This window comes from Symphalangus syndactylus, chromosome 11 (assembly GCF_028878055.3).
Source record: "Symphalangus syndactylus isolate Jambi chromosome 11, NHGRI_mSymSyn1-v2.1_pri, whole genome shotgun sequence".
NCBI classification, from domain to species: Eukaryota; Metazoa; Chordata; class Mammalia; order Primates; family Hylobatidae; genus Symphalangus; species Symphalangus syndactylus.
The window spans coordinates 131,779,545-131,793,257 of record NC_072433.2 but is presented as its reverse complement, the minus strand read 5'-3'; the positions used below and the strand labels follow the sequence as shown (position 1 = coordinate 131,793,257).

At 51.0% G+C, this 13,713-nt stretch overlaps 1 protein-coding gene across 1 annotated transcript; it reads left to right on the top strand.

The window, feature by feature from the left end:
- The first annotated feature begins 11,416 nt into the window (after positions 1-11,416).
- LOC129457478 (cytochrome c oxidase assembly factor 4 homolog, mitochondrial-like) lies at positions 11,417-12,088 on the top strand. The gene has a single exon (XM_055232668.2). It carries the CDS (start codon positions 11,520-11,522, stop codon positions 11,781-11,783), a length of 264 nt encoding a protein of 87 aa, XP_055088643.1. The 5' UTR covers positions 11,417-11,519; the 3' UTR covers positions 11,784-12,088.
- Positions 12,089-13,713: the final 1,625 nt, after the last annotated feature.

The window sequence follows — 13,713 nt, the reverse complement described above, 5'->3', positions numbered from 1 at the left end:
CCTTCAGAGGCAGCTCTTGTTGTGGGGTGTGTTTTGACTCTTGGCTAGTCTAATTCAGTCTTCCAGAATCCAGATTCTAGATTTTTCTGGCTGACTCCAGGAATAGCAAATTCCTTAGAAGCACCTCACATCTACCTCTAATACATAGATGCCCTATGTTGTGTAGAAACTTCCCTCCCTGAGACCTCCTAGAACAGGAAAGCTACATTAAATGCATCCGTTTCTAAATTTGAGACCAGTGTGGCAAAGACGCCAATACCCTCCAGCCACGCCATGGGTGCACAGCCCGGCCCCGTTGCTAGGAAGGCTCATGGGACTAGCTGTGGCCGGTGAGTTATGAGCACAGGAACGCACGCTGCTCCCAGGTGGAGGCAGCGGAAAACCCTTGTGTAGTGGGCCTCTTGGACTCTTCCCCGGCTTGTGGCTTCCTGGGCAGCCATGGTTTCCAGATGGTGCAGCTGCAAGATGGCAACGCCACCGAGAGCCTGCATTCCGGAATGACCACCTGGAGCAGAGCACCCTGGACACGTAACATGAGAAATAAACCTTTGTTGGGTAAAGCCTCAGGGGCTCGGGGTTTAATTTTTTCCCAAAGTACACACAATCTAGTGTATCTAGACTGTTCGAGAGACTGGTGTCAAAATGGGGATGTTGCTATAACAGAAACCGGAAACAGACCACGTGGGCTCAGCAGTGGGCAACAGGAGACAGGGAAGCATGGCAGATGCCGGAGAGGTGGCACCCCGTGTTAGGAGGTGGCAAAATGTTTTGCAAGAGTGCAGTCCCTCTGGAGGTGGCTGATGGGCAAGATGGCTTTGCAGCTCTAGGGAAAGAGGTTGGAAACACAACGCAAAGGATGGGTGCTGTGATTGGTCATCCTTGGCTACCTATAAAAAAGAGGGAGGAGTCTGGCCAGGCACAGTGGCTCACGCCTGTAATGCCAGCACTTTGGGAAGCTGAGGCGGGCAGATCACCTGAGGTCAGGAGTTCGAGACCAGCCTGGCCAACTTGGTGAAACCCCGTCTCTACTAAAAATACAAAACTTAGCCAGGCATGGTGGCAAGTGTCCCAGCTACTCAGGAGGCGGCTGAGCCAGGAGAATCACTTCGACCCAGGAGGCGGGGGTTGCAGTGAGCCAAGATCACGCCACTGCACTCCAGCCTGGGGGATAGAGTGAGACTCTATCTCCAAAACGATAAAAAAGGGAGGAGCTCGAGGAGGAGCTGACTGGTTTGCAGCAAAAATGAAAGGGAATCAAAGGCCTTGTAGTATGGAAAAGCCAGATGCTCCTCGGCCCAGCCACACAAAAGCAAGTTTGAAAAGGACTTGAGAGACAAAGACCCGGAAAACCTTTTAACTAATTTTCACTAAGTCCCCTCGGGACCAAGGGCAGACTAATGGTGCGGTGTCCAGTAAAGCTTTCAGTTGGATAAAATGATTCATGGCAAAGATTAGTGGTGAGACCTTCCCAGCAAAGTCCAATAACTTCCAGGCTGCCCCCTCTGTGCAGAATGCGAAGTGTGAGAGGTGAAAAGAGAAAGAAGTGTGTCTGAGTACTACGTCTGGAACACGCCCTGTGCCTCCCTGTGGTCTGTTTATTGCTTCATGAGATCAACTGTAATCAAACCTAAGAAGCCTACTAGGTTTCTAGGAGGATTGTACTGCCAGCTGAAGACTTGGTCTCCCCACCTTCTGCAGGCAGGAGGTGGCCCTGAACACTGGGCAGCACCCCCACCCCCGGAGGGCCCCCAGGGCTCACAGGGGGCTCAAGAGGATGAAAGGTGAGGAAGAACCTCCCTGAACTGTGAAGAAGAGCAGGCCAGGGTGCTCCTGTCACAGAGCAGAGCCAAGCCTGGTCAGGGTGCAGTTCCCACTCCAGGACAGCCCCTCCAGGGCTGCCCCTGGACTTCACGAGTTCACAGGCCAGAAGCACGTGCCCCTCCTTCCTCTTTCTGATGGGAGTGTGACCAGGGGTGTCCCGTTCCTCTTCCTTCCCTGTGCTCCCACCTGCACACTGGATGTGTATGGAGGGTAAATAACTCGTCTCAGTAACTGACACTCCCCACCAAGAGCTTCTGTGTCCGACTCTGTCATACAGACCACCACACATCCCCCAAAGATCTTGGGCTTTGGGTTGGAATAGCTTTTAGGAGGGACTTTCAGGTTATCTAGCTTGGGGAGCGGTCGTATGATATGTCTGGGAAGGAGGGCATGAAAGAGGTATTTGGTGACCAGAAGGGCAGACTGCAGCACAGATAGTAGCGCTCACTGTTGCATTCACCCATTGCTGGGTAACAAATAACCTCAGTGCTTAGATGCTTAAAATGGTTACTTATTATCACTATATGTCCCTCTTTTGTGAGTTCATAATTTGGACAAGAGATAGGAAGTTTGCTTCTTCTCTGCCCTGTGATGTCTGGGGCTCAGTTCGAAACACTTGAGTGGCCAAGGGCTTCACCAGCTGGGGAGGGGCCCGGAAGCTCACTCCGTGCCTATCTACCTGGCGACCTTGGACTTCTGCAGGCACAGTGGCATCGCGGAAGTTGGATTTCTTAAAGGCTTCTTAAAGGAGCTACAAGTGTCCTTTCTACCTAGACTGGCCAAGGCAGTCAGAAGCCCACCCAGACTAAAGGGCAGGGGCACCAGCCCACCCTGAGAGGCAGGAGTGCCAAATGTCAACAGTTTTATAGGCTCCCCAACATTTCCAACCCCCTGGCAGTCAGGTGGTGCCCCAGGGCTCTCCCTTGGTGACTCTGTGTGACAAACAGCATCTACGTGGCAGCGACTGCAACTGCAACAGCTGAGGGGGTTACCCCGTGCATCTTCTCTTCCCAGGATCCCGGCGGCCATAAAGAGGAGAGAAGTTCTGATCCATGCTACCACATGCATGAACCTGGAACGCATCATGCTTGGCAAAAGAGCGGGACTCAAAAGGCCGCATGTCATCTGATTGATGTGAAATGTCCAGGATAGGCAAATCCACAGACATCGAAAGTAGATTCGTGGTGCTGATTGCTAAGCATAGGGGGCTTTTGTTTGAGGTGACAAAAATGTTCTAAAACTGACTACGGTGATGGTTGCACATATATCTGAATATGCTAAAAACTATGGGATGGTTTGGTTAATAATGGTATCAAAGGTAAAACAACTAACCCTTGATTACTCAAATAAAATACTGACATTTTTTAAAAAGTAAGATATTATCACAACATTTTTTTTTTCCGAGTTTCACTCTTGTTGCCCAGGCTGGAGTGCAATGGCACCATCTTGGCTCTCTATCTTCCCCTTGGGCCATTGGGTAAGACAAAATTCACAAGAGCTCAGTTTTAAGTTCAAGTCCTGAGGCTGCAGCACGCTGGCTGTGTGGCCTTGGGCAAGTTTCTTAACCTCTCTAAGTCCCTGCTGCTGCATTTGAGTGAAATAAAATGACAATAGCACCTACCTAATTAGACTTTCAGGAAGTTGAAATACAGTAGTACAGGTCAGCTCCCTGAGCAGGGTCTGCCCACAGGAAGCTCTCAAGTTTGGCATTTCTCATGCCTGTTGCTGCTTTTGAATTTTACAGAGGTAAAAACACAGTCCACAGAGGTGACGGGATGCTCCTGGGAACATGGAGCCAGCCCAGCCCTCCCTCCAGGATTCAGGCAGCAAACAGCCTCCCCAGAGTCGGTTCCGGCTCAGCCGCGCGCCCAGCATTTTCCTGGTGCCAAGGTCAGCTCCTCGGCAGGCCCTGAACTTGTGGTTTGGAGGAATAAATGACATGCTGATTACTTAATCCTAAAACAACAGGAATTTTCTCTTTTCTAAGGGGCAATGACAGGAAGCTGGCAACATTGCAGAACCAGCCACAAGCATCTCGGACTATGTTCCGGGGGGACAGAGCGGGGTGGGGAGTGTGCTGCAGAACTGAACGAGGGTTTAGGGCTGGTCTCGCCCTGCACCTTATGGCATCCGTGTCTGGAGGCTCTTCTCCATGCCAAGAACGCAGCTCTGTGCCGTCCACTCAGCTTGTCCCTCCTCCCAGCTCTCCTGGCCTCCTTGTGTCCTGGCGGCACTGGAGCCCTGGGGATGGGCTGCAACTTTGGAATGAAATCCCCTTGGTGGGCTGCTTCCCTGGTCTGCAGACCTCAGCAGGCCAGGTCATTTGGACTTGACTTCAGGCTCCAAAAAAAGTTAACGGTTCATGAAGGGAAAGCACCAAATAGCCGTGGTCACCAACCACCGAGTGTACCCGGAGTCGCAGAGACCATTGCCACTAAACTTTGGTTCTGTCAATCATTTGGGCCTTCTCTCATTGGATAATGATACCCCGCACACCCACAAACCCTGGGCCAAATCCTGTGTGTGCCGCTGGGGACAGAGGGCTGAGCAGCAAGTGTGGCCCTCGTGGAGATCAGGGTTACTTGGAACCAGGCAGCCCCAGGAGGAACCGCAGCTTTGAATAAACGAAAGCCACAACTGAGAGGACATGTGACAGCAGGTCTCTCAAGCACTTCAGCCACCCCCAGAGGGTGGGATGGGGACCCCCAAAATGTTCCCCGTCTTAACCCGCAGAACCTGTGAATGGAACCTCGCTTAAGACTAGGGTCTTCGCAGATGTGATTCAACTAAGGATCTCAGGATGAGATCATCCTGGATTTAGGGTGGGTCCTAAATCCAGTGGCCAGAGTCCTTATAAGAGATAGGGGAGGGAGACTTAAACCCCAGGAACCCAGAGAAGAAGGCCATGCGGAGTGGAGGCAGAGGCTGGGGTGAGGCATCTGCAAGCCAGGAAACACCTGGAGCCACCAGCGGCTGAGAGACAAAGAAGGACTCGCCCTCCAGCCCTCAGGGGGAGCACGGCCCTGCCCACACCTTGACCTTGGATTCCTGTCATCCAGAAGTGTGAGAAAGTAAATTTTTATTGTTTAAGCCCCCACTTTGTGGTCATTTGTCCCAGCAGCCCCAGGAGACCCATACAACGACCTAAAGAAGAAAATCCGTCTCCCATGCCAGCCAGTGTGAGCATGTGTGTGCGTCTGTGCAAGTGTTGCATCGCTGCTGGTGCTGGTCCTAACCTCCCCTTGGCCTGCGAGGAAGGCACCTGCAGACACGGCTTCTGAGGGTGCCTCGGAGGTGAAGTCTGGAGAATGAGCCTCAGCCAGTTCAACCCTGTCCCCTGCCCCTCCTGGCACCTTCCCACCTGCGTGTCCTTTGGGCTTCCTACGGCTGCCCAGTTCCCTCCCAGAACTGCCTGTAGAATTGCAGGCTGGAAGGTCTCAGCAATGACTGGTTCCACCCTCTCATATTTTCAGAAGAGGAGACTGAGCCTCAGAGAGGCTAACTCATCCGGAGTCACTCAGCAGTGGTGAAGAGAAGGTCCAATTGCACAGAGTCCCTGGGCCACAGTTCACAAGGCCTCAGCCCTGTTTTGCATCCTTAAATCCCCTTGAGGTGGATCTAGGGCTGGGCCGGGCTCCTCTTCAGGCTGAGCAGGCCACCAGGGTTGGCCCCAGTTATCAGCCCTTTCCCAGGGCCGGCTGTTCCTTCACGGCTCCTTACAGAGCAGCTGGGGGCCCTCTGGGCGGGGAGGACGGCTGTCATTGCACAAAGACCTCTGCGTCTTTGACAACCGAAATGCTCGGTGCTGATTGACAAACGAGCTGGTACCTGAGCGTCTCAAGCGCAGTAATGACACGGAGTGTTCGCTTGAAGGCCACGGGGCAGACCAGATAAAAACAAAGGGCCCAGACGGACTGAGGGCGGCCTGCCGGCCCGGGGTCCACGCTTGGACAGGGAATCAGTCACTCCCGAAGGCTCGGCCCAGGCCTGAGGCCGCGTGCTGGGTGGTCCCATGCAAGCTGCTTGTCAGCTCCTGCTTCTCCCACACCTCGGCTCCTTTCTTTGGGTTCTGCAGATGTCAGCGTTCCCACCCGTCAATCAGTCATCAACTCAAGTATTTGTTAAGCCAGACACTGCCCCAGGCTAGTAATAATAATAACAACAACAATGACCACAACAGTGAGGATCTTAAAAACTCCCTGGGCTCAAATGCATTCATAACCTCATTTAATGATCACAACAACTTTTTGAAATGGATACTATTGTTATCAGCTTTTATAGATGAGAAAGCTGGGTCACAGAGAGATGAAAGGACTCGCCCCTTGTCATGTAGTAAGTGTTGGAGGCTGAGTTTGGTAACTTATATGAGCCCGTCTACCTAGCTCTAGACAATTTTGGCTCATGGAGGGACATGTGGGTGGAGAGTACAGAATGTTGACCGTCTAGGCTTTATTGATCTTAAAAAGAGACATGAAGAAACAGTTTGCCTTCTTCCACTGGAAATTATGAAAGCAGCAAATGACAGCTGGAACCATGGCAACCATTTTGTGATGTGGAGGAAGTGGCTGACATACTGAGGACGGTCATTTATGGAAGGAAATTGGCCAAACTGTTTACACACAGCAGAAAAAAACAAGGAAGTATAGGGAGATAATTAATAAATAAAAATACAAAAAAAGAAATACAAGACTCTATTGTTGACAATGAAGACACCAGCTGCTATGAGTTTTATAGCTTCAAGGAAAAGAATTCTGCCAATAATCTGAGGGCACTTGGAGGAGAATCGTTCCCCAGTTGGGCATCTGATGAGAACGCGGCCCAGCTGACTCCCTGACTGAGCCTTGTGATACCCTGAGCCGGGCACCAGCAAAGCCGCACTCAGAGCCTTGACCCGCAGAAACTGAGTTAATAAATGTGTGTTGTTTTAAGCCATTAAATTTGTGGTAATTTGTTACACAGTAATAGAAAAACAATACAATGATCATGGCTAGAACATTTAAACAGTACAGAAAGGAAGACCATGTGAGCTCCAAGTCTGCCTCCTCTCATTCCGCTTATCTCTCTGCAGTGCCTGATGTCCCCTTTCAGAATCTTTCTAATGTGCGTGGCAGCCTCAAATGTGGTAGGGGCTTGTTTTCACGTGTATGTAAATGATTTCCGCCTTTTACTGCAATAGAATATATATTACACATGCCTTAAACAAACCTTTTTTTGTTTTTTCATTTAGCAATGCAATTTACAGCCCTTTTTATTAGCTCTCTCAGGCCTCCTGGATTCTCATTCTTTAATGAAAATGGGTCTGACTAGACCTTTTCCTCCTCGATTCAGACCATTCTCTCTGGAGAAATGGACCGCAAACAATCCTCCCATTCCAGTTTCCGATGGGTGAAGGTTTGGCAGAACCAGGGATAACTCTGACTTTCAGGTCTCTGAAAATGATTAGATCAGCTGATGGACGCTTAGAGCCTGTAAAATTCATGAGCTTCAAATTGTTTCCAGACATGAGAGGGATGAGCAGTGGAAGAATCGTGAGCTTCAAGGCTGCCCCCGTGGAGGAGCAGGAAGATGTCACTTCATGGAGGCAGGAGAGGGAGAGAGTAAGTGACTTCACTTTGCTGCTGGGGTACTTTGGCAATTTGAATGTGTTTCACTGAATTTGTTTTAATTGCAAAAGGACCATATGATTCTTTAATTAGCCCAGCAATTCAGCAGCAGATCCATTTTAAAAGATGAGCTAGAAATTTGCCTAGATACTGGTGAAAGCACACCAAGAGATATGTTCAGGAATAGAATTGCAACATTGCTGGTCATCACCACCAAACAGAAAGTCTCCCAACGTCCATTCAAAGAGGACCAGTTAAACACGGCACCACTTTACACCCACACGTTAGCATACTGGACAGCTGTTAGAAACAAAGATGTGGTGGTGTTTAGATGCAGTGAAATATTGTGCAGCAGCAATAATGAATGATTCACAACTGCAGGCTGCAACACAAATGAATGTCACCTACTCAGTGTTGAGTCAAGGAATCTAGAAACAAAAGAACATACTGTATGATTTCATTTATGTATAAAAGCATAGGCAGAGGGAACGAATACTGTATGGAAGTCAGGATAGTGGTTACTCCGACAGGGCAGGTTTCAGAGAAGGGAGGGGTTCTGCGAGCTGGTGATGTCTGTTTCTCAATTTGGGTGCTGGTTACCTAGGTCACAGCAGCCCCAGGAGACCCATACAGTGACCTAAAGAAGAAAATCCATCTCCCACAGGAGCCAGCATGAGCACATCCATGGCAAAAAACAAAAATGAGCATGTTCAGTTCACAAAAATGCATTCTGTGACACACTTATGATACCTGTACTTTTCTGTAGTTCAGTTAGAAATTTTAAAATGTGATACCTCTTGTAATGACAAAATGTGCCCACAGTTTTAACTCGAACATAGCACATTGTTACAAAATGGTACACTTAGAAATCTAGTGAAAATGGCTTATGGATGATTCCAAGTCCCAAAATAAAATAGTTTCATTAAAGAAAGAATTCAGGAGGCCCAAGGGAGCTAATAAAAAAGGGTCTTAAGATGCATCCTTAAGTGGAAACAGCAGGTTGTGGTGAGCCAGGAAGAACAGAAAGAAGTATCAAGGAAATACAGGTTTGTTTCCTAGCAACAGCCCCAGCTCATATCTCATTGCCTAGAATAGTGTCACATGACTACTTCTAGCTGCAAGACAGCCTGGGAAATGTACACTTGCTGAGTCCTGTTGATGAGGAGACAACTGAAAGGATCTTGAGGACATAATGAAATGTCTCCACCACACTCATAAAAAACAAGACTCACAAATTGCATCTGTTTTCAGTGGGTCACCAGAGATGAGGTAAAAAGATGCCTTCGGGTTTGAAGTCTGGGGTCTCGGATGCCTGCACATGTCTTCCTGACCACCCCATTCATGGGTTCCAGCCACCGGGAACTTCCGGATTACCTGACTATTCAGGGTTATTAGGAATTAAAGCAATTAAGGGCAATCGAGACCAGGAGGAAGAGAATTGGCCATTTCTCAAGTACCTCCTGCGTGTAAAGCAGTGTGTCTCTGGAAGCTCTCACAAGGCCACACGCACCACAAGCCTACATGCACCACAGCCTGGAAAGTGATTTTATAGACGAGGCTACTGGCAGTGAGCACCACATGCTGATGATGGTAATTTTTATCTGGTGGGTCTTTTATCAGGTGGGTATTTATCATGGATGTGCCACACATCCATGCCCTGTGCCCACATCCCCATAACCATGGTTCTGTGAAGGACATGACCCTTGAACAAGCAAGGAAAGGAATCCCAGAGAGGCTAACAGCCTGCACAAAGTCAAACAGCAGGAATTGACAACTCAACTTTGCCTCCAAATGCCAGCTCCCACCCTGCTGCCCCCTAACTGGCTATCAGACGCAATTCAGCAGGCTCCGGGCCATGTGGCCAATGCCCTGGAAGACTCTGGAAGGAAACTGAGGACCCGAAAGGTTAAGGAAGCTGGACAAAGCCACACGGTTGCTGGCAGTGGGGGCCAGTACTGAAACCCAGGTCCACTTGATTCCACGGATCGTGCTTTCCCCACCATGTTCCTGTACCTTTTTCTGTCCATTCCCCTGGCCCTGGTGGAGCCCAGCAAGCCCTCAGTCCTAAGAGCCATGGAAGGCCAGGTTTTGCATGGAGAATGAGCTCCACATTTCGGGTGCAATCAGTCCTTAGGCGTATTAAGGTTCATCCAAAGGGCTCCCCAAAGAGACCCAGAGATCTGGATTCACAGCAAGGACCCTGTGCCGCCTGCTCCTCCCTGGATCAGACCCTTTGGGCCTCCCATGGTCCAGGTTGCCACTAGGGCACATAAGTTGTGCATGTCCACATGTGTGGTGCCTATGCTGCCCGCCACATCCCTCCTTGTTGAAAGATGCACCGGAGCTGGCAGACACAGCACCTGCAAACGGACCCACGGTGTTGTCCAGCCACTCCTGGCTGTCGGCTTTTGTCCTGGGCTGCCCTTGCTAATGAGGAGCCCAGGGAAGCCCAGCCGTCATGCCTCGTTATCTTCACTCCTTCTCCAGAAGATCCCGTTTCCCCTCATGTCTTGCCCTGGCCCCTCACAGGCTATCGTGGAATATACAGAGACTCAAAGCTCTTTCGGGATGATTTATCAACCCTTTGCTGGGGGCCCATCTATCTCCAGGAGACCCCCACTCCTGAGGCCAGGTATTGCTGGGGTCACGACCCCGGGAAGGCCACCAGAGGTCAGATAAGGATGGTGTTGAGTCTATCAGTGACCCCTCTGTTGGACAGACCTCGGCGTGATGGGGCTCTGCTTGAGGAATTAGTGAGATTTGTCACTGTGAGGGAGGGGAGGTCTGTGAGGGAGGGGAGGGGGCATTGCTGGCTGGGGTCACAGGGTCACTGTGCCTTGGTGACTGGGTGAATTTTAGGTCATGAGCTTGCCCCATGGCTCTGCCAGGCTGCTCACAGATAGGATGGTGCAGGGTCTAGCTTACCCCACAGAACAATCCCGAGGAACTATGGAGGCAGGGGCAGATGATTTGAGTTCAAACTCTAGCACAGTGCCTAGCACACAGTAGGTGCTCAATAAAGAAGAGTGGAATGAATGAATGCAGGCATGAATGAAGGACCTTGCTGCATAACCTCGAGGTGGTGCCCATGACTGGTCTTGAGCTGCCCAGTCCCCCTCCACTTTCCTTCGGTCAGAGCACTCGATCTGCTTTAGGGGAAATTATTTCTTCTGGTGGATGAAACCCTGTTCACTCATGGTCTTCCCTCCCCAGGACATGGGGTCCGCCATGACCCAAGCTCAGGCAGCGCGTCCTTCCCCCACCTACGAAACGGATTGTGAGGAGAGGGAAGAAAGAACGAGCAACAGTGGGAATATGTTTGTCACTGCAGGGACACGGGGGGGTGTTTCATGTTGTGAGGCAGCCCGAGTCCATCCCCATGTCCAGACTTGGCTCTCCAGCCTTCCAGTTCCATACCCAGTGCATTCCACCAATTATCCCTTTTCTTTTCTACATCTCGAGTTTGTTTCTGTCGCTTGCAACCCTGAACAGTTATTCCCCACCCCCTTACACACATAAAGGTAATATGTTCAGCTGGCTGAGCCACTTCACCTCCCTGGGCCTCGGTTTCCACATCTGTGAAATGGGTGTCATGAGTCCTCCTCCAAGGTCTTTAAGGATCAAGTCAGGGGATGTTCATGAAATTACCCCTGGCTTGCGCCTTTGGTGTGCAGTGCCTGTGGCATGTGAGTGAGCACAGGCTCACCTCTTGGTGTGGGTCCTGATGCCCTGGGCAGCCGGTGCAGAAGGGGGTGGGTGGGGCTTGAGTGGCATTTGATCGGGCCCCTTCCCGTTCCCTGTGCTCTTTGCCTCCAGGGTGCTCAGTCCACAGACAGACCCAGAAGCCAGAAAGCTTGAGCCTCATGATTCAGAGCAATTATGCAGCCTAATTACCTGGGTTCAGCTTCTGTCTCTACCACCCGCCAGTGCCATGACTGTGGGCAATGAATTTAATCTCCCTGAGCCTCGCCCACGATGGGCTGGTTCCTGAAAGGATGGACGGAGGATCCCCAACCGCCTGCGAAGCCCAAGCCGCCACGTAGGAGAGTGCGTTTGGGCCCTCTTCTCCCACCTGTTCGACTCCCCGTCCCCAGGATGTCAACTTCAGTCCCTCAAGGCCATACCTGGACCCAACGGGTGAAGAAGGACAATGAGGAGGAGGACCCGCTGGACCAGCTGATCTCCCGCTCTGGCTGCGCTGCCTCCCGCTTTGCAGTGCAGGAGTGCGTGGCCCAGCACCAGGACTGGCGGCAATGCCAGCCACAGGTGCAGGCGTTCAAGGATTGCATGAATGAACAGCAGGCAAGGCGGCAAGAGGAGCTGCAGAGGAGGCAAGAACAAGCCAGTGCCCACCAGTGAGACCCCAAACCACCTATCCCCAGTAGATGGCCCTGCCAAGACCAGCACCCAGCAAGATTATAGAGGAAAAAATCCTAAATGCTGGGTGTGGGAGGTCTAACACATGGAGATAGTTTTTGGATCTGGAGTTGACAGCCATGGGTTTGGACATGACTGGCACAAACAGCTGTCGTATGTTCATGGTCAGATCTCATACATCCTCAGCTGTCTTGTTCCACCAGTATTTACCAGGAAAACAAAGAATGTGTTAAGGGATGCTCCCCCACCCCACATCTTGGGTCAGTGTGCCAAGAAGTGAGATCATTTTAGGGACATTTTATTTTAAATTAAATTCATAATCTAATGGTAAATTGATTACCTAAAAAAAAAAAAAAAAACTCCCTGAGCCTCAGTATCCCCATCCATAACATGGGAAGGACATGGATGATAGCAGGTCCTGCCTCACGAGGGGCCAGGATGGGTTGAAAGAGATGGCATTTGGGAAGCCTGTGGCACTCTCCAGAGTCCTTGGTGTTTATAAACCAGAGATGAGCAGTAGGGGGCAATGAAAGGTTAACCCTCAGGGCCTAGACTGGGGACTCCTCGGAGGACAGAAAACGCTAGGGCCCCTAAACATGTTTGCTGTCCCAGGTCAGGCTTCCACGGAGCACATGGAGCTCGAGGCAGGAGTCATTGACTGGGAGGTGAGTCCAGGAGGCTCAGGCAGGGGAGCAGATGAGACAGAGGGAAGGCAGGAGCCAGCAAGGCACTCTCCCGAGGGTTACCATGTGGCCCCCAGTGCTCAGCCACGCTGGGGGCTTGGGAACATAGCACCTCACTCCTTCATGGCTCTTACAGACACTGGCATTCCCTTCCCAGGTGCCACGTGCCCCAGGTCCTGGCAGAAACACAAATGGGTCCAGAGTGAACCCCACTATTCATGGGCTCATGGTCCAGTGTGGTGACACACAGGCCACGTGCAATCTGGTTGTAGCAGGGCTGACAGAAGCAATGGCTGTCCCTGCTCAGGGAGCAAGGGTGAGGGGCTGGGGTCAGGGATGGCAGTGCTGAGGGGAAGAAGGAAGGGCAAGGACACACGGTCCCCGGTCTGGAGGAGTCCCAGGCTGTGTGTGGGAAGGGGGGTCTGGGGATGCCATGGTGGGCAGGGGTTGCAGTGGAGACATGAGGCTGGGCTGGAGAACGCAGGGACTTTCCCTCTCAGCTGTTTTATGCCCGTACATGACCCCTGACCTTCATTCAGAGATGTACAAAAAACCATCCAAAGTCCATGGAGGCCTAAATTTACTGTCCCCTGCCTGCATCCCTACACTCACCCGGGTCAAGGCACAAGAAACACACTCTGGAAACGGTGGCAAAGATGGTGAGCATTTGCCATCCAGCCCCGGCGTGTGCAGTGTGGGTGCCCACGGGAAAGAATTCTTTTTAAAATCGTGTTTTCTTCTGGCATAAGCAGCTCTTTCAAAGGGAGTTTTCATAACCGGTTTTGCCATGTGCTGTTTTGTTTTCCTGGGGGCTTGGGGGCGGGTTAGGTGCTGAATAAGGGAGTCTCTTTGAAGGCTCACCCAGGACCCTTCTAAAACAGCCCTGCGGCCCCCCAGGACCCAGCGCACAATTCTTGGAATTGTCCCGTTTGCCCCATTATGTTACAGAAAGTGCAACACCAGAGGCATTTTCTTAAGAATCAAGATCTGAAACCAACATTATCTTACTCTCTTATTGTTGGCACAGGAAGAAACCGGGCCCCTGCCAAGGGAAACATGTCAGCCTTCCAGCAAGTCCCCGAAGGTCGGAACCTTCGAGACGGGTGAATTTGGATTTCATCTTAGGAAAAGCTCCGAGTGTGGCACCAGGACGTGGTGAATATTTTAATTAGCTTTACATATTAAGTAACCCCCCCAAAAAAACAAACAAACAAACAACAACGACAATA